Here is a 20,205-nt window from a genome sequence, read left to right as displayed (position 1 = left end):
CTTGGGCCGCTTGCAGAAGGAATAGCAGAAAAATCCGGTTGCCGTGCTGGAAAGCCGGAGACGGTTCGGAATCCGTTCAGACCGCCTGGAGAACGCCGTCTTTCGGTTGAACCGGTGTCTTCATCGAGGTTTTCAGAGCTTGCTTTTATTTCTTTTGTTGCCCCTGAGAAGACAAAGAGGAAGACGTCGACTGACTGGGTTACTCTGATTGGTGAGATCCGATTGATCTGCGGAATGCCTGTGAGAGTGGTGGAAAGTTCGGCACCTTCGCAAGTTTCAGGTACCGGTTAATTTTGACTTCCATCTGTCTTTTCTAGAGAGATCCAGATATGATTCTTATATGAAAAACGATTTCCTTTTTCTAATGGTCTTCTCCATGTTGGGTTTCTGTTTTTGAATCTCTTTAATCTCCGAAGCTAAAAATATCTATTGTTGTTATTGGATAATCAGAACTTACAATAACGATAAAAAAAAATCATAATAACTTATGATGTATTGTCATTCATGGGGCTACAAGAGGAGATAAGGGTTAGATTTAGGGTTAGGATTTACATGAAAACATCGATGAGCCGTCCTTGATTTGTTATTTTATCTAGGGTTACCATCATCGGGTTGGTTTCGATATGATGAGCCCACTAAACCTTACCGAAGGTTGAATCCCGTATTTGATCGACAGTAGACCTCTGAGAGAGACAAGACATAAAATTTGAAGGAATCTACACGAGCATGCAACCAAGAAAGATATGAAATGCATCAAGCAGATGGAAGTGGGTTGTTTCTTGGAGAGGTTATTATAACCATACAAACTGACACTATATTTCTACTAACATAATGCAAACAGGAAAAGGCTTTGATGTTAATTAGGATTAGGATACCTATTTAGCATTGATCTTCAAGTTACTGTAAGTTCTTTTGAATTTAGTGAAGAGCAAGCTAGTTTAGTTGAGAATTCTCATCAAGATTGTTTTGCTAATATATTCCTTCTCAGGTCCACTATTGTTTTGCTTATAAAATTCTAATAGAAAGAATTCTAACTGTAACTTTCCATGTAAGGTGCGAGTTCTGGGCATGTTCTCCCTCCAGCTTGTACACTTCTGAGCGCAGGACAGGTAATCCGAACATTCGTTAGTTCTTGGAGCTTATAAAGTATTATACAGTAAAATTATGGTTCTCTCCGTTAAATTGTTTTCTAATGCAGACGAAATTCTAGATGTGGGATTCATTATAAAAGCCATTACCTAATGTTTGTACTGGCTATTTGGTGCCTTAGGGAAGAGGGAACTGGATAAAGGTTTAAAGTTTGGTAATTTTACACAACATGATCACTCTCAGACTTGAATGCACATTCTGATGCTTGTCAGCCCAAGATTTTACAATTGCACCAAGCATATTCGCATATGTCATCAAACCAAAAAGTCATATAAGGCCTCCATGGTCATAATATCTTGCTACTTTTCAATTGATATCTTTCAATGCTAGGAACATGCATTTGTGCATCATATAAAAGATATCATTTTGTGATGTAGACCCTTTTCAGTATTAAAAGTCTCCTTCTCAGCTTCACATAAGCCTCCCAGAAATCTGATAAACAGATATTGTCAAATAACTTATGTTTATGACTTATAAAAAATAAGAAGGAATATATTAGCATTATTAGCAATAGGAATTTGGTAAGGGGTTGGAGGGTAGGTAGGAATTCGGTGGCTGAGATTCCTGTTATGAGCCCTTGTCATTACCTATGGATAAAGACAAGCTGTGGACAAAAGCTATCATTAGTATTCATGGGCTTGCGGCTAATGGCTGGGATTCCCGGATTTTGGCTAGGGCTTCTAGAGTATCTCCTTTGAAGTCCATCCATGCAATCTTACCATCCTTCTTGCCATTTGTCAGGTATAATTCTTGCTCTAGAAATTGCGTCAAGTTCTGGGATCATGTGTGGTTGGATAATTGTCCTTTGGAATAGCAATTTCCCTCTCTCTACGTCATTTTCATTGTGCCTATAATTAGCCGTTTGGTTTTGATTGGAACTTGGGTTCCAAGAGAGAGCTTCATGAGTCAGAAATAAGTGTTGTTTTGTCTATTCTCCAAAGGTCGGAAGGGGTTTTTCTGGATCCCACCATAAGGGATAGTCAAATTTGGACTCTCTCCTCTTTCAGTTCGTTTTCTTGTCCCTCTTTCTTCTCAGTCTTAGTTCAGCCAAGGGATAGTTTGGGGATACCTTTTCCTATTGGGGGTTTTGGTGCAAGCCTGTCCCACCTCGTGTGGATGCTTTTTGTTGGGAAGCCTTTCTGCAGAGAATTAACACCTGTGGTTTACTGCAAAAAAAGAGACCAAATTGGTGCTTATCCCCTAACTAGTGCTCTCTTTGTAAGGCTAATGGAAAGTCTTGTTACCACTTATTAATCTCCCACCCTTTTATTTCTTCAATTCCATAATGCTTTCTCGCTTCGTTTGGGTGCAGGTGGAACCCCCAGCCAAACGTACAAAGCTTCTTTGCCTCTACCTTTGTTACCTGGCCAATGAAGAGGGCAAGATCTTTATGGAGGTGTACAAGGGCAGCTGTGTGCTGGACAGCTTGGGAAGAAAGGAATCGGTGGATATTTCTTGATAAGGAGAAAAGTAGGGATGCCCTGATCAAGGTCATTACAATTAGGGTTATCCACTAGGTGAAGTCTCTTGATCTTTTTGAGGGAGTCCATGCAGATGATTTGGTGAGGAATTGGAAGGTAGTTGCTGACTCAGCTCCTAGCAAGGTTGTGGTTAGACCAACTTGGTCCCCTCCTCCATGTGCTTTTATTAAATTGAATTTTGATGGAAGGAGTGAAGGAAATTCAGGCCCTTCAGGTATTGGGGATGTCTTTAGGAATGAGGAAGGAAGAATCATTTGTCTACTTGGGATCAATTGGCATTAGTGAATAGTGATTCTTTGTGGGCTGAGATTATGGTTGTGCTGGAAGGTCTTTCTTCAAAGGGCTAGAGAGATGAATATCCAGAAGCTAGTTCTTGAGGGGGACCAATGTTTTGAAAATTGTAATCGTATCGTAAGTCGTAGACAAAGTTGAGTCGAATTGAATCGTGAATCATAAGATCATTTCTACTTTTTATAAACCTGTCAAAATTTTAAATATAGTTATGTTAAAAGGCTAAATATATATAGGAAAGTGGCTTTACCATACTTTTGATCTATATATACCTAAAATAATAGAATTTACCACTTATACAATAGAAGCCTGAGATGATATAATCAAGTTTGACTTGAAAGTCAAACAAATCCACATATATTGGCTCTTTAACTTACATATGATGCAAAATTAACTCAATTTCTAGTCTTAAGTAACGTAAACAAATCATTTTCTAGTAAGGGCTTTATAAAATCTCCTTTGACAAAACTAAATATAAACAAAAACATAACAAAGTAGAAAACCAATTCTTAATTGAATTTATTTAAACTGTAGTGAATTGTAGAAGTTGCATCAATCGTAAGATTTATGAATCAAATCGTAGGATTCAAACAAAAATTGTAAGATTTTTGCAAAAAAGGATTTGGACATAAGATTCGAATCAAAGCTCTTGGGATTCATTCTTCAAATCATGAATCATATCGCAAATCATAAGATTTTGGCAACATTGAGGAGGACTCAAAGTTAGTTATTTGAGTGGCTACAAAAGGAAGAGGAACCTGAATGGTGGTGCTATATAAATGAGAAAAGGAGTACATGGCTATCTCAAGGAATGGAAATCAATGTGCAATGGGTGAAAAGGGATGCTAATTCATTTGCAGATACACTAGCAAAGCAGGGGGTGGAAAGGGACCATTTATTTTGGGTTGTATTTTAATTATGTTGTCTGTCTTTGGGAGAGTTAAGAGAGTTTATCTCTCCCTTTATCACCTTTGTACTCTCTATTAATCCAGTATTCCAATAAATCAGTTTTTGTTATTCATCAAAAAAAAAAAAAAACTTATCAAAGAAAAGTAATTTATGTTTATTCTTTTCACTTATTTTGCCAGGAAAAAGTTGAATCAAATTCAAATGAAAAAGAAAGGAAAACCTTCTGAGTTTATTATAATGTTTCTGTGAGTTCAAATAATTATTGGTAGATACTTCATTAGGTCTTCTTATACAATAAACTTTAAAAAGTGATTGTCCAGGTTATCAGGCAAAAAGTAAACATACCAAAAACATTTAAAAGGTCCTCCGAGATCAATTTATCTTAACAGCGTCCTGGGAGCCTCTAACATATAAGTAATTCTCTTTTGTTAACAAAAAGGGTTTCTATAATCACCTTTACACTACTTCATCTGAATTTTATTCTCATAGGATGTGGTCAGCTCTACAGCTAAAAATATTGCATGGTTTACATGACACCTACATAATTTTTTTTTTATAAGTTGAACACCTACATAATTAAAACAATGAAAAAGAGGGTAGAAAAAACCTTGGCCTCTTACTGGTAACCATGGTTTGCTTATATCTGAAAACAATGTAGCATAATTGAGAATTTCCAGATTTCTTCTGAGATTAATACAATGCAGAAGTTTTTGCAGATGGATTGTCCTTAAGCTGAAAGCTTCTTGAGTTAGGTTTATGTTAGTTTTCTCCTCTTTCACCATATAGTCTTGCTTCATTTTCCAGGCTTTTTCTGGGACTCAAAATGTTTCTAATCTACAAAAAGATGAAGCATGGAGGGTTAATGTGCGAATCCAAGGTTGTGACCTTGATCATGGTTATCTATGTGGCACTATGGAGGCCCTTAATGTTCCTTTAGCAGAGACACCAGTAAGCAACCATTTTTCCTTCTTTTTTTCTTTTTTGAATTTTGTGTGACTTCTCTTTTTCCCTTTTCCTATGCATGTCATTCTACCATACTCTTCACTTACCTTGTCTTGGTTCTATGAAACTTGCATCACTGATAGTGCATTTTCCCATTCATTTACCTATTTAGAATTTCATTGTTAAATAACCATGTTATTCACAAAATAAAAGGCAGACCTAAAATCGCAGGCATGTGCCAATTTTCTTTTGTTCATCTAATTATCTTTGTGTTCATGTGCCTGGATATTTTAAAGCATGTGAAAGTTCTGAATGCTTTAGAAAAGATAGTTTGTTACACTATGAAATTCCTCCTGATGGTCTGTTCCCATCTCTTATGGCATGCCAGTATTGATTTTTTTTACCGTCAACAAACAAGAATTCAATTAATATTAATAAGATGTACATCAGATGTGGATATCCTTAGGTTAGCCACTGCTAACTGTACTACACCAGAAAGTCATTACTTTACCACACCCCAAAACAAATTGTCCCTTGTAGCCCCCTGTTTGGCTAGCCCATCAGCTAGATTGTTTGCTGCCTGAGGTACCCAACTGATAGTTATCCTCATTGGTCTTATCAGGATTTTGATTTCCCTGACCATATGCCTGTAAACTCGTGCCCCTTCCTGATTTAACCACCCTGTGACAACCTTAGAATCTCCTTCAGTGCAGCCCAAAGTTCTGCTCTTGTTGAATCTCCTACCCCATTGGGCCTGAAAACATGGCAATTATGTTTCCCTCACTGTTCCTTATCACTTCACCACCCCCTGACAAGCCCGGGTTGCCTAGACTGCAACCAAAGTTCATTTTAACAAGTATGGAAGTGGAGGAACACCATTACAGCAGCTGTTGAATTCTTCCAACTAAAAGATTCACATGGTGATCCTTCTGATCCTCTTCCCTGCCAGGCTGTTCTCACCATGTACATGAAATGCATTTCCTTTCTTACAAGTGCATTATTCTCCCACGTCATGCTACAAGATTTTGCTTGTTCACTTTGCCCTTTTCATTTGTTTACAGACACATGCATAACTGAGGGTGGACCTTGGTGCAACGGTTGGGTTGCTCCATTGCAACCTGCATGACCAGGGTTATCTTGGAAGCAGCCTCTTTATGTATTGGCATGGGTAAGGCTGCGTACATCTGTCCCTCCCCAGACCCCACATTGGCAGGAGCCTCGTGCACTGAGTTGCCCTTTTTTATTTGTTTACAGACACATCTTATGCTGTAAGCTGGATAGCTAACATATTGAGCATAGCAGGCTGTGTATATGTTCTTGAACCCAGCCTTTTTTCCTTCCACTACCTCTTGCATGAGTTATAAAAATAAGAAGAAAAGGGTTATTTTCAAATGAAATAGGGATATAGATTATAGACTTGCATTGAACTATGCATTGCATACCCAACTCTATATTCTTCTCCAAGTGTCCCGCATTCATGCTGCTTTCCCCAAGCTGCAAAAAACACATTAATACTGTCTTGACATGTAGGTGTGCAAATCAGGTACCTGATTTGAAGAAACTCCATTTTCCACTACATCAAGCCTTGACACTTGGGCTAGCCCCTTCAAAATTTAACAATTGGTTAACTTCTCACATCATCTTTGGACTTTGGCCCTATGATGCATTGGAGTGCAAAGCAGTCTCCTGGAAACAGTGCTGTAATTAATCCAAGGATGGAGACTGCAAGGCTTAAGTAGTAGAGGGAAGGTTCTTTGGGAATATTGCCTGCTGCAATTATCTGGACAGCATGGAGAGAAAGAATCTTGCACATCTTTGACAATAAATTCTCAGACATGGATACAATAAGATGTAATTTAAAAGGGCTGCTATGTACATTGTTAAGCATTCAAAAACCCTTTCAGGGAGTCCAGGCAGGTGCAAATTTGCAATCAGCCTTGGCATTCTCCAATCTATCTCATTCTTGTTAACACCCTTCCTTGCTAGAGTATCTGCTAATCTGTGAATTCATCTGAACAAGCAATTCAGATTGAAAGGTAACACAAGTACATCTCTAACCATATATCTTAAACTTTAAGGTCCTTCAGAACTTGATTGCAGTACCACCACCTGTTAGTCACCTTTGATCACCACTCTTTTCCATCCATTTCCATATACTTATTTCAACCCTTGTAAGGGATCTAACAGTTTAGCTCTCACAGAGTTACCAAGCCTAGTTGGTACCATAACTCGTTAAAATGCTCCCATCATGGCCTCGGACAACCCCTCCCACACCTGATTGACCTGGATTCCCAAGGAAACTCCCATACAAAATTTAGTCGAATTTACCAATTGTAGATGTTTGTCCAATGTACAGATATTACATCTCTTGGGGAAGAAAATCTGCCCACAGCCTGTTCAACTCTTAAGATCAAGTTAATTGTAACTCTTTTAAACTCATCTGTGGTCTTCACCCAATGAAAAGCCCTAACCACACTAAGATCAATGAGTAGCAGCTGAAGAATATAGTTCATATGGATATTCTTGGGCAGCAAATCCTTTGAACCAAGGTCATGGTGAAAATTGGGTTTTATGCTGGATTTTTCTGCTGGTTCACCCAGGTTAGACTTCAATAGTACCCAGGTTTCCCCCCAACCGCAAGATCTAAATTTTTGTAACTTGTTCAGTTCACTAAAATAAATTAGATTTGCACTTAGGTTGGAGACCAAGAGATAACTCAATGTGACCTCTTCCATTGCTTCAATTAAATAATCCATATCTATATCTATACTACTATTTAAAGTATGAATGAGCTTGTGGAGCTTTTCTTCTTGACTAAAATACCCCTTAGAATTTGGTCACTCTTTAATTGTGAGGGCAGAAAATGTAATTTGAGCTATTACTGTTCACCTCATTTAATTCCCTCTCATTAAGTCTTATATTTTAAGGCAATACAGTAGACCCAAGAGGAGGCATGAGTTGTTACCTCTTCTAACAAATATTACATCAAACTAAAGCAGAATTGACCAGAATTAACCAGAACTAAAATTACAAAGCAGCCTAAAATAAATGTTCCCTTGAGGCCCCTTGCTTAGCTAACCCATCCGCTAAGGCATTTGCTGATCTTCCCACCCAATGAAAGGTAACAGCTATGTCTTTTGTGATCCAGTTGACTTTCCTTAGCATATCTCTATGTCGCCACATAGCTGAAGCTGGTTCTGTCAGTCATCCCACAACAATCTCAGAGTCCCCTTCAACTACCAAGTGCTGGACTCCTAACTGTTCTGCAATCTGAATACCTTGTACTGCCGCTAATAACTCAGCTCTATTGGAGTCTCCTATTCCCACAGGGCCTGAAAACAATGCTAATATTTTGCTTTCATTATCTCTCAGCACCCCTCCTATTCCGGAAGGGGCTGGGTTTCCTTGGCTGCTTCCATCAAAATTCAGCTTTACCCATCCTACAGGTGGAGGTATCCACACAACAGAATTCCTGTCCTTCCTTGTATGGCTGTTAGCCACCGCTAACCAGTTTCTCCAAAAATCATGAAAGGAGAATGTATAAAATAGGTCCATAGTTCTCAACCAATGAATGGCCCTGTTTAATATACAGTCCTCAACAGCATATTTATGATATTTTTCTCACCAATAAATTCTGCTAATTAGATGGAAAATCCATGTTTTTTACAACCAAACAAAAAAATGGAAGTTCTTTTGTCCAGATGGCAAGTAACCAATTCAACCATCTAGGTCAAATGGGTCAACCCATGATTTCATAATTGCATAATAATTTTTTAAAATAAAAATAAATACAAAATTATAGAAAATAAAACATTTTGTAGAAACTTTATATTAATCATATTAATGAAAAGTAAGTGTGATAAACATAAATTGTTTTTATTGATGATAGAAATGAAATACAAAATTCAAAAAAGACCGAAAAATGAAATTTTCTTGTTTGGTGGCAGGTCAACACTTCAACCATTCTGTGATAACCCTTGATGTCATAATTAAATAATTAAAACTAGAAAAAAAAGATAAAAACACAAAAAATGCAGAGATTGTGTAGAAAGCATTTGGGCACATCTCTAATATTATATATTCATCATGTTAAACAAGAGTAAGTGTGATAAATAAGCATTATTTTCATATGATAGAAACATAAAAAAAATGTAGAAAATTTTGGAGATATATTTTTACTGTAGGGCCATGGAGTGTGGTCTATACCTTGAAAGTCTGAGGAGGATGGTCTGAATTGGGAAAGGGAGGAGGAGAGAAGATCTGGCCAAACCCCTGGAGGGCCTGTCTACATACCCTCCAATGAGGGACCAGGCCTCTGTAGTTCGCCGAAGCTGGAATTCTGGTAAGAAAGGAAGATGAGGAAAGTAGGTCAGTAGTGGTGAGAGAGAGAGAGAGCGAAAATGTGTAGGAGAAAGAGTAGATGGGTCTGAAATGAGAGATGGGTTAAAAAGGTTCTGAATTTGGGTGAGTTACTTATTTACAAGTCAAATGGGTCTCCTACATTCCAGAACTTTCTTAGACTTTATCTTTACCATTTTACCCTTTATTTTTCTGGAATGTTCTCACACTTAATTAATGCACATGCTTTTAATTGATATTATGGAATGCTCCAGCGCTAAGTGTGCCTTTGAATTAAATATATAACATAAGAACAGATTGGTCTGACCTGGGTTTAGGCTGAATCAGCCAGGTGAGCACACTTTTATGACTCCACCATCTTACAATTACTATGACCATCACCATCATCATCATCATGACATCATCTAAATTTTCTATGTGAAAAGCACATGCACATTTACTAGTCCATAACAAGAGAGAGATTGAGGAGGATGTCAAAGATAGAATTAGAACATGGATGGATAAAACAGGAGTTGCATCTGAAGTCTTATGTGATAGGTGGCTCAGGCTCAAAGGAAAATTTTACAAAATTGTTTAAGGCCAGCAATGTTGTATGGAGAATGGTGTTGGCCAGTCAAGAAGCATGTCCAAAAAATGAGTTTGGCGGAAATGTGAATGTTGAGATGGATGAGTAGAAAAACTAGAAAGCACATGGTCAAAAATAAACTAATTCAAAGGAACATATGAGAAGCTGCAATAGGTGATAAAATGAGGGCAAGTAGAGCATCTATAGAACCTGTAAGAAGAAGTGGTCTATCACAATTAACAAGTTGAAAGGGCTAGAAGAGCTAAGGCTAGATCAAAATGGACATGGGTTGAAGTAGTAAGAAATGATATGATGGCTCATAATTTAACAATGGATATGGCACTGAACAGAACAGAGTGGCAAAATAGGATTCATGTAGCGACCCATATGGTTGGGTGTTGGGAGTTGGGACTAACCTTAGATGACGATGATGGTGTTGTTTAGTTCACTTCAAAGATTTCAATTCCTGTAAAAAGGTGATGATATGTGACTTCAGTCAAAGTTCTAAAGACTCCATCATTAGACATCTGCCCCCCTCCCCCAGCCTGCCCCTGCAGATGTGTACCACTTTTGGGGTACTAACATTCTCTCTCTTCTTTTTTTGGTAAATCAGGTAGTAACATTCTGGGAGGGAGAAATTGTTGATACCAAGAACTATACTTTCTTCACTGGCAAGTGGGAAGCAACGTATGAACCTCTTTTCCAACCCCTTGAGCAAGCATGACTGAATTAAATATCTGAAGATAATTTCTGGAATTACATAAAGATATATTAGACTCTACAAAGGTTTTGTTCAGTGATTTCCAACTGTGTTGATTGGAAAAAATATCCACATATAAACATTCTACTTTTTTTAACAGGCCAGAGCATGATGTACGGCACTGGTCCAAGTTTCCATCATTCTCTCCTCTTTTGGTAAGAGACCAATATTTCGTTCACAAGAAAAGTTTACATTAAACGTAACAAATATGTTCCTTTTCAGAGTCAAGTAGAGATTGATGGTGGTAAATCTTTGGACCTCAGCAGCTACCCATATATATTTATGGTATTGTACTCTCAAATGTTACACGATGAAAAGTAATTTAAATTCCATTATATTACAGCATCATCTCACTTGGTTTTGCCTTTACAGAGATGGAAAGAACAGTACTTTGTGAATGTTGGAATCGATTGTGGCTTGACTATTGCTGGATTTTACTATGTGTGCTTCTCTTGTAGTGATGGCTCCATCAGTGGCTTCTATTATGACCCTAACAGCAGGTAGGGTGCCTTGCTGAGGATGTTCGTTTTTATCATCCACCCACCCCCTCCTTACACACACACACACAGAATAAATGATGAAAAAAGAGTAAAAGAGTCATTAGGCAATGATGATCCAAGCTATTGAGGGAGAGAATAAATGATGCCCCCTTCTTTTACCCTTGAGATTTGCATGTGTACATTAAATTTGTACCTCTCTGAATGAATGATTGCCCAGAAATTGCCAGGATTATAGTCCTACCAATGCAACTAATGAAATTCTCCATGAAAATGCATCTGTATAGACTGCATAAATGCAGAACACCCAAAAGGCAATAAATAAACAAAAAAGAAGTAACTTGGGCACTCCCCTAGTGGAAAAAAAATCTGACCTCAGACAATTATGATGAAAAAAATTACCTTAGGAGACTTCTTTTGAATGTGAGATCTGTTTTAGTTCACAGGCCTTTGGAGTTTCCAATGTCATCATGATTTTTTTTTTTTTGGTTTATTTTTAAATAACAGAGCATGCAGTGAATAATTTTAGTCTCCACCTGATTTGCAGCCCATTTCAGAAGCTTGAGCTGAAATCCACAAATGAAGGAAGATCAGGTTTCAGCTTCTCATCATATCAGTTACAATAGAATGTTTTCATTCGGTTTCATGTTGGTAAAGACTAAGAGTTTTAGCTATTATTTTAAGATGCTGTATTCTTATGAAATATAAGAAAACTTATAGAACAATGAAATTTACAAGCATAAGATTTCACTATTGTGATTATAGAATTACGCCATGATTATTATGATGTGTATGCTCAAGTTAAAAGTTACAATCAGAAACATCATGATTACCAAACATGTGGTGATAGTACTTAGCTCCATTTCCATCTGTTTGAGGTTGTCATGGTATTCATTAGTTGGTAAAAGGGTATAACCTTCTCAGCACGTTCCAAATTCCAAACGGATGAAACTCTGTATCATGGTTGATGGTTTAAAAATTAAAACTCAGACAGGAAATGGAGGCAAGTTATCCCCCTTTCGGCCTTTCCTTGAGCATATTGACACATGCATTCCAGTGATGTTAGCGAACAGAGTTGGACATCAATTTTGGTTTAATGAAGTGGATGTATATACGATATATCGAGAAGAAGTCTGCATCTGGTACCAAGTTAAGTAGATGTATAAGTGGTCTGAAATCTTAACAAAATGGGAAAAGATTAGGAGTTGTCACGGGGTGCATAAACTGAGTTCACATCTCCGCCCCACATCACATCCTCGTCATGTATTGGGAACATCTCCCGATGATAGTACCAGTTCCAATGATATTGTCATCGGGAGATGTTCCCAATACACGGCTAGATGTGATCTCGCATGAACTCTACCAGCAAGCAAACTTGTGGACTAAAATCCATACCAGAAGTAATGTTATTTTCTAAGGAGGTTCAACTGTCAAGTTTCCCGACTGCCCTGGTGGAATGCACAGAATTGGACCAAAACACATGCATCATAAGCTGAAAATAAATAGGCCCAGCTCATAGCGTCCGGAAAAGGGGAAGACGTGGAACAGTGGTCCAGCAGTATCATAAGCCTCCTCTTTCTCTATGCTAGCTAACTCACTTGCTGTTATCTTTCTTTATGCTAGCTAATTCACTTGCTGCTATTAATGTGTGATTGTCACAAATTCACAATGCATGTATGATCCGTCAACACTCCCCGTGAATTTTGATGAATAGCACAGGTTACCAAGGGACATTTTACTAAACTATAACGACTATACATCTCTCTCTCTCTCTCGTGTGTGTGTGCGCGTTTGATCCGTCAACACAATCCAAAGTGGGGGACCCCACTAAAATTCCCCTGGTACACTTGGGAGAAAAGAAAGATAGATAGATATACAACAAACAAATACAAAGATGAAGCGAGTTGGCGAGTTGCGCAATTCAATCAATAATTGTACATCCTCCCATCCTCGTGTGCTCACGCGATTGGTTACTGTTTGGTCAAAACCCCATGCTTCAAATAAAACCATCATCTCTTTGCATTTACCCCACTTCATGAGGGAGGTGGCCCCTCTTTTATGTCCCCACGCTCTCCTCCCTCCTCGCCATTTCTCATTCCCGACCCCCTCGTTCTCTCCCTATTTTAATTAACCCTGGTTGAGTTAAATCCCCAACTCTACTATTTTCTATTTCTATTTAGCATCTCTGATCTCTCCTCCAACAACACCAACGGGAGTGGTAAGTGGTTCTCTCTCTCTTCTCCCTCTCGTTCCCTGTTTGTAAGCTAAAGAAGAAAACAAACAAAAGTTACAATGTACAGTCTTTGCAGATTTTTCATGTCAGACAATTTCACTTGTCCCTTCGCCCCTTAGATTATTATTGAATGCCGACGGGTACATGCACTTGGCCGCATCTTCAACTCCTTCCCTCATTTGTAGCTGCTAAACCTTCCTCAGGTTCTTTGTTGTGTATTTTATTCACTCACTCACTTTGGCTTTGGAGATTTATTAACTAGACGAGCTGATCAGTCTGCCTTGACCTTGAGAGAAGTAGAGAGCTACCGACGAGCCGACGCATGGATAGCCTCTTACACTGCGACGAGGACTGGCTTTTTACCACTCCTACAACTACGCCTACGCCTACCATCTCTCTCTCTCTGCACCGCGAATTCAATCTTGAGAGAGAGACCCCCGCCGGTTATTCGTTCTACTTCTACACCACCACAGAGGACCACCACTATGCTCTCCTTCTCTCTCTGGAGAAGGAGATGACTTACATGCCTGACCCCGGATACTTACAGCATCTCAAGTCGTTGGACGTTGTGACTGCTCGCGTCAATGCCATCAAATGGTTTATCAAGGTCCTTTATTACATCTTCTTTCTATTCATCATCATCTTTTGCAACTCTCTAAAGTCAAATCAATTTTTTTTTCTTTTTGCTAATAAATTCTCTTCTCCTTGTCAAATTTTCAGTCTCAGCGCCGGTTGAATCTCTCTTTGACCACGGTTTTTGATGCCGTAAATTACTTCGACCGCTTTGTTTCCATGGAGTACTCCAAGGTAAAACGCCTCGGGATGCATGGTTTAATTTGTATGTAGCCACTGTTACAAGACTGTGTCTGTTTGTTTGTTTGTTTCTAGCTCAAATATTTCAGCATGAAATATATATTTATATATATATAATATTTTTCTTTCCCTTCTTTCTCATTTTTCTTCTTTTTTTAGCAGAAATGGAAATATTGGATGATTGAGCTACTGTCCATTGCATGTTTATCCATTGCCGCCAAGTTTACTGAGGTATCCATTCCTCCACTACACGACCTTCAGGTAGGTTTTATTTTTATTATTATTGTTTTGTTTTGTTTTTTGTTTACACGTTAATGAGCTTCTAATCAAGCAAAAGGGGTGTGGGTGATTGAAGATGGAGGATCTGGACCATTCTTTCCAAGAGAGCACGATCCAACGGATGGAGCTGACGGTGCTTAAGGTGTTAGATTGGCGCATCAATTGCGTAACGACCCACTCGTACGTGGATTTACTAACGTGGCACCTAAATTCCCTCCAACCTCTCCTTCACGAGGCCATAACGTCTCGCCTAAATGAGTTGCTTCTCGGCTCTCTTTCAGGTAATTAGAGAAAACAGACAGCAGTATATATATTATATATCAGTCAGTCCTCTCTGCTCTCTACTGCAACTTAATTACAGAGTCCCACCAATTTACTTTTCTTGCAAGTTTGTTCTGAGATTGCTTGGAAAAACAGATAAGTGATGAAATGATTGAACAGATCCCATATTCCTCGAGTTCAGGCCATGCATTGTCACACTATCAGCATTAAAATGCTGTTTGGAAGAATTGCTTCCATCAAAAGCTGATGCCCATATCTCCAACATTAGCAGTTTCGTCCCTCAAGTTCAGAAGGTACGTGAGTTGATAAGAAGACTCAGACTCAGAATCTACATGTTCAATTATGATTAATTAATTTATTCCTTAATAAAGTGCGGTTCGATGCAGGCCGATATAGAGAAGTGTCACAAGATGATGGAAGAGCGAGTGGCAGACCCATCATACAGTAGTACTTCTTCAATGGCTTGTGGGTGTGGGCGCCACACCTACTGCCCTTCAAGCCCCACTACTGTATTAACAAAGAAGCAGATCGACACGAGCGATAGCTACGTCCATGATCTCTGTATCTTCAGGATGTCTGGTTCGAATATCAATTTCCAACGAAACGGAAAGAAACGAAAGATAGAAGATTATGATGACCCCATTAGCAGCTGCAGTAGTAGGGACTCCAACCATATCACAGTTCGTGATCCTTCACCCGATTGTGTGCAAATTTAGTTTCTGCGTTTTAATAAAGCCCACCAAGCGAGTAACCTTACTAGCTCGATTCAACCAAAACTCATATTCCATTATTGATTTTCTTCTGATCACTGTCTATATTAAGTCCATGAGGATTTCATTAGCTAGCACTGATGGATGGATGGATGGATGGATGAAAGGCATATTATTTAAAACTCCAAAGGGGTTTTGTCATCTATGATTTATTTACTTATTATTTTGATGTAACCCAGGTGTGTAGCAGGGAATTCATAGGTGTAACTTTTTAGACCAAATTCTGCTCGAAGAAAACAAAGTTATATAGATGGAGCAAAAATTTAACCTTTGGAACTGTGGAAATAAGATTGGAATCTACGCCCTTTAGTACATAAATTAGGACCTCAAGTGATTAAAAAAAAGGGTATTCATCAAAAAGGGGGAAAAGGGGAAAAGTTATAAACAAAAGGGGAAAAGTTGACCAGCAACAATATGTTCGTCGAATGGTGCCTGCCTCTTCATTTGGTCTGGAATATCCTTAATTACCTCGTTCTTTTTACCAACCACTGTAACATAATATAAACAAATATGAATTACTAAACCCCGAAGAACGTCGACGTGGTAAGGATATTGAGGTTTAATATATCAATAATAGGAAAAAGGAATTTGTTTCTTTTTTCACCAACCCGGTTCGATCTAATCCGAATTGTTTGATTTTTCTTTAGTATCGGTCGGTTTTGGGTTATAAAAAAACATAAACCGATGATTCGATTCAGTTTTAGTTTTTATGCATAAAAACCGAAACTAAATCGATCTTAACCGAATTAGATAATATATATATATATATATATATATATATATATATATATATATAGCTTTATTTCGAAAATATACATATTATATATAAAATTTTCTGATATATAAAATTTCAACTTTGCTTCTTACACTTAATCCTTTACCGTTCCCACCGAGAGAATCTTTGACCCAAATCGACTAAAATTGATCAAATTGGTTTTACTTAGTACTGAATCGATTTCAATTTCATTTCTAACTAAACCGATCAGACCGGATCGATTGAAAAAACGTCAATAAACCGACCCAACCCAACCAGTAAACAGCCCTATTTCAAAGCCATTTCAACTAAAGCAGCTATAATGGTATAAAAGACCTGATTTACAGATGGGATGGGAAGAACCATCCATTGAGGACGCCCCGCCCCATCAAATGGTGTGATGTCAGGGAATGCAATCAAGGGTGAGGAGGTGGATCGTCCAGACTTCAATCCCAAAACTAGTACTTAAACTAACAAGGTTGAGACTTGAGAGAGAAACTGATGAACAAAAAAACCAGGAAAGAAAAGAAAACCAGGAATATTAAAAGCAAGGTTCTTTTTGCTGTATCTATCTGTCCGCCGGGTTATCTGATTGGGATATATAGGATTGATTGGTCGCCCGGTCGGTTCCTAAAGCGATTTTGGGTCATTGGAGAATGGAGATGGAGAGAAGTGAACCCCATTACGGATTCAGACATGAGATCAGAAATTTGGGGCCCGACCCACCAGACACGCGTGGCAATATGGGGCCCAGATTAACTAACCTGGTTGTTGTTTGGAATACGTCAACCCAGGCCAGCATGCATCCTCATCAAAAAATGAAATAGAAAAAATAGCTTAAATTAGAATTAGTTCCATGATCACCTGATCAGAAGTGAGGAGCGCCGATGGGTGGTATTATGATTTATGGGTGGGGTGCGGCTGTGTTAGAACAACTTACTAGATGAAGCAAAATATAATACCTGTATAACCGTGCCAGCGATTGGAATATTCATGCCGGTGCCGGAGGGCATATTTGTTGTGGTTCTTGTGGACGACGATGAGGATAACGATGATGATGACGATGGCGATGACGGTGACGGTGACGATGACGACCCATTCATCCCGAGCAAAGAAGAAACAGCCCCCCTCACCTTCCCCACGACTCCCGTTCCTCCAGGGTCTTCCCCTGGACTTATTGCATCTAACGTCACCTCAGAAAGCGCTCTCTCCCCTTCCTGCCCGTAGCTATTACTCTGATCAATCACTGAGGCTGTTGTCGCCGAGCCGTGAACTTTTGAAGTGATCCTATGGGTGGCCTCCGTAGCAGCACCCTGTGCCGGTGCATGATTCTCAGGCAACACAGTTGCAGTAATCATGGCATATGATGGTGCAACGGTTTCCGTAATTGTCTTTCTAGGGGTGTTCTGCTTGTCTTGTTCGTTACGGAGGACGGCGCTGGTTATCAAAACATTCTTGTCAGAAATCACAGGATTCGTTCTTGGGTGCTGCCTTGCAGTCTCTTTGCACTCTTCTGGTGCCATCTCTGATTCATACACTGAAAATGGAAAGAAAAGAAATAAAGAGTAAAGCGAGAGCGAATCTCGAAAAATAAATGCATGTCTTCACTGCTTGAATCATTTAGGTAGAATTTAAACAAATTAAAGAATTATTGAAAATTTGCTTACTGGGGGCTCCAAGGTATTCTGGATCGTCATCTTCAAAATCGTCATCGTCCAGACTTACACCCCAAGAGGGAGTGGCATCGTCCTTCTTCTTGGCAAGAGTGTTTTTCCATTTTTTTGCCTTCTCTTTCACCTTGTCCAGAACAGATTTCTTGAACCGGTGACCATCATCTTCCTCTTGATGGTTCACTAATGAAGGTATCGTGGGTGCAGCCCACGTCGACTGATCATCTAGCTAACAAAATTTATGTTCAGTACCATATCATCATAACACCATGAAAAAAAAAAAAGCAATCATAATCATCAACAAATAATAAAAGAAAAAAAAAAAAACTGAAAACGTGCTTAGAAGTTCACCTTGAATAAGTTGATGATGAACCATGGGTGAAAGGGATCTTCGCAATCTGGGTGTCAACCAGGAGAATTTAAGAGTGTAATTTCATAGCAAAAAAAAAAAACAGAAAAAAAAAAGAAAAGAGAAAAACAAGAAGTAGGATATCAAAACGACGAACTATGAAAAGCATCAGCCATCGGGAGACCGATGCTACCGGTGTTCTTTTCCGGATTTTGGTATATGAGAACGGCAGAACGCCTCGTATTATTTGATAAATCATCAATTGCTTTGTTCATGGCATTCCTATTCACAAGTGTCGGCTGGCTTACTTTCTTCCCTTCTTTCTCACCATGTGGTTACAAATCGACGGTCGATACTGGCATAACCGCCGTCGCCGTCGACTAGGTCCTATTGTCCAGACCAACCGTCATCCCGGTCCATATATAGGCTGTGGGTCTCGTGTTTTTTCTTTTCTTGGACGAAATACTAAAATCTTCCCTCACCTTTGTCGAATTGAGTCGTATTTAATGAGGATGAAACTAAAAAATAAAGGGTAAATCTACGATGCCGGAAAGTATGACACCTGAACAGCTACTGGCATGGGAATTGTTAACGATATTATTATAATTATTTGTATAATTTCTCAATATTTGATGCATTCTTATGTCAAATCCCAAAATTTTAACATATGTAAGGTGTAAAGTTAAACATGATACTCCTGATCCGACTGTTCAGTACAAAGTTTATTTTTACTAATTAGTATGCTTTCTTTGTTGTTATTTTCTTTGATAGACTAATTATATATATGTAAGGAACTTATATATAAGAGTGGCCCATAATCCAATAGTTTAAGTTTTTGGGTTGTAATTTGTGTCCATCTCTTATGTATAAGTCTTACCTGTGCATACATGTATGAAACCCCCAGTTTTGGCAACTCTTCATGGTTCGTGACCCCTCTCAAGACCCAACATCAACGATTAGGGTGGCTCAAGGCGAACTCTTATGGTAAAGCTATGGAAGGCATGGCCTATGGGGGTTGATCTCTAAGTTGGGCATCCTAGATGATTTTTAAGTTGCCTTAGGGATGGATTCACTTATGCCCCACATCAACTCACTATTCATCTTAGATGAGCATTTGCCTTTCATGATTCCAATGATGACCTCTAGGGTACATGGGAAGCAAGTTTCAGCTCTACGATATTATGAGGACATGAACACCCCCAAAACCAATGCTATGCCAACAGTAGAGAAAAACCCCACACTCCTGCACCCTCAACTTTCACATCAACGAGGGATCAAAATGTCATCAAGAAGCAGTCTTTGCCCAAGCCATTCAAGCTTAAAAGACTTAAGGAAGACCCAAGGCCATCTCCAATAGCAATTCCATAGCTACTACAATGCCAATTTGGGTGAGAGAGTGACACCTAGACCAGTTAGGGACCCCTTTCATTCAATGCCTCGACCAACCACTGTAGTAGCCTTATGAGAAGCCAACCATGGGGAACACTCTATGGGAACCAGTACCCCACAATCCAAAATCTCCTTTTGTCCTAAGTCTAGCATCAACTTGCAATATAAACAAAACCAAACTTAAATGTCCTTGAAGTCAGTTGTCAAGGACTTAATTCAAGCTCTGGTCACAGAATTCCCCAAACCAACAAGAGCATTCAAACATACCACCCAAGTATGTGCCCAAGACTTGGGAAATTAGATGTTCGTGTGGAGCAGTTAAAAGAATTCTCTTCTTGTACCAACAACGCCAATGATCAAGTTGAAGAAAATCTCCAATGTTGTAGATTGAATAGAGTGGGGGTGATTGTCTTGATTGATTTCATCAACCACACTACCAATATGCCATCAAGGTATCACCAAGTGTGTCTTGGGTGTGGCATTGCCTATCTTTCACGTATAAGTGAATGCGAATAGCATTATTGTAATTATTAGTTGATGTTGTTCAAGTATGAATAAATACAATGAAAGAAATTTGCTCAAAAGAATAGAAAAGAGAAAAAAAGAAATTGAATGGAAATTCATTAATATGAAATGGCTTACAAAATGTGTTAACAATATTGAAGACTCACTCACCCAAAGGGGTTGGGGACTCGCTCAAAGAAAATGAGACA

The 20,205-nt window shown here is 38.8% G+C and overlaps 3 protein-coding genes and 1 long non-coding RNA gene across 14 annotated transcripts; 2 read left to right on the top strand and 2 right to left on the bottom strand.

Moving 5' to 3' along the window:
* Nucleotides 1–206: 206 nt before the first annotated feature.
* Nucleotides 207–11,790, top strand: LOC148868736 (glucose-induced degradation-like protein). Its single transcript, XM_088972181.1, has 8 exons — nt 207–280; nt 1,054–1,109; nt 4,635–4,778; nt 10,310–10,383; nt 10,557–10,611; nt 10,679–10,741; nt 10,829–10,956; nt 11,501–11,790. Exons 1-8 carry the CDS (start codon nt 235–237, stop codon nt 11,577–11,579), a joined length of 645 nt encoding a protein of 214 aa, XP_088828307.1. The 5' UTR covers nt 207–234; the 3' UTR covers nt 11,580–11,790.
* LOC148868734 (uncharacterized) lies at nt 8,995–18,572 on the bottom strand. Of its 10 annotated transcripts, none has more exons than XM_088972171.1 (5): nt 18,261–18,460; nt 18,106–18,152; nt 17,752–17,983; nt 17,047–17,621; nt 8,995–9,111 (listed from the first exon to the last, which is right to left on the bottom strand). In XM_088972171.1, exons 1-5 carry the CDS (start codon nt 18,376–18,378, stop codon nt 9,058–9,060), a joined length of 1,026 nt encoding a protein of 341 aa, XP_088828297.1. In that variant the 5' UTR covers nt 18,379–18,460; the 3' UTR covers nt 8,995–9,057. The 10 variants fall into 10 exon arrangements, with proteins under 10 accessions (XP_088828297.1, XP_088828300.1, XP_088828301.1 ...); XM_088972174.1 differs by having other exon boundaries at nt 8,996–9,111; nt 18,297–18,458; XM_088972175.1 differs by having other exon boundaries at nt 9,002–9,111; nt 17,752–17,979; nt 18,261–18,279.
* LOC148868737 (uncharacterized) lies at nt 10,484–11,519 on the bottom strand. Its single transcript, XR_016107712.1, has 2 exons — nt 11,356–11,519; nt 10,484–11,241 (listed from the first exon to the last, which is right to left on the bottom strand). It is a non-coding gene; the product is annotated as an uncharacterized LOC148868737 (long non-coding RNA).
* Nucleotides 13,165–15,579, top strand: CYCD7;1 (CYCLIN D7;1). 2 transcript variants are annotated; one of them, XM_088972169.1, is made up of 7 exons: nt 13,165–13,389; nt 13,487–13,793; nt 13,907–13,993; nt 14,162–14,260; nt 14,355–14,559; nt 14,720–14,853; nt 14,947–15,579. In XM_088972169.1, the coding sequence occupies exons 2-7, from the start codon at nt 13,509–13,511 to the stop codon at nt 15,274–15,276; spliced, it is 1,140 nt and encodes a 379-aa protein (XP_088828295.1). In that variant the 5' UTR covers nt 13,165–13,389; nt 13,487–13,508; the 3' UTR covers nt 15,277–15,579. The 2 variants fall into 2 exon arrangements, with proteins under 2 accessions (XP_088828295.1, XP_088828296.1); XM_088972170.1 differs by having other exon boundaries at nt 13,263–13,389; nt 13,484–13,793.
* Nucleotides 18,573–20,205: the final 1,633 nt, after the last annotated feature.

The sequence above is a fragment of the Nelumbo lutea genome, chromosome 2 (genome assembly GCF_056320005.1).
Source record: "Nelumbo lutea isolate HS-2025 chromosome 2, American lotus-T2T, whole genome shotgun sequence".
Lineage (NCBI taxonomy): Eukaryota > Viridiplantae > Streptophyta > Magnoliopsida > Proteales > Nelumbonaceae > Nelumbo > Nelumbo lutea.
This window is presented reverse-complemented; position numbering and strand designations above follow the sequence as displayed.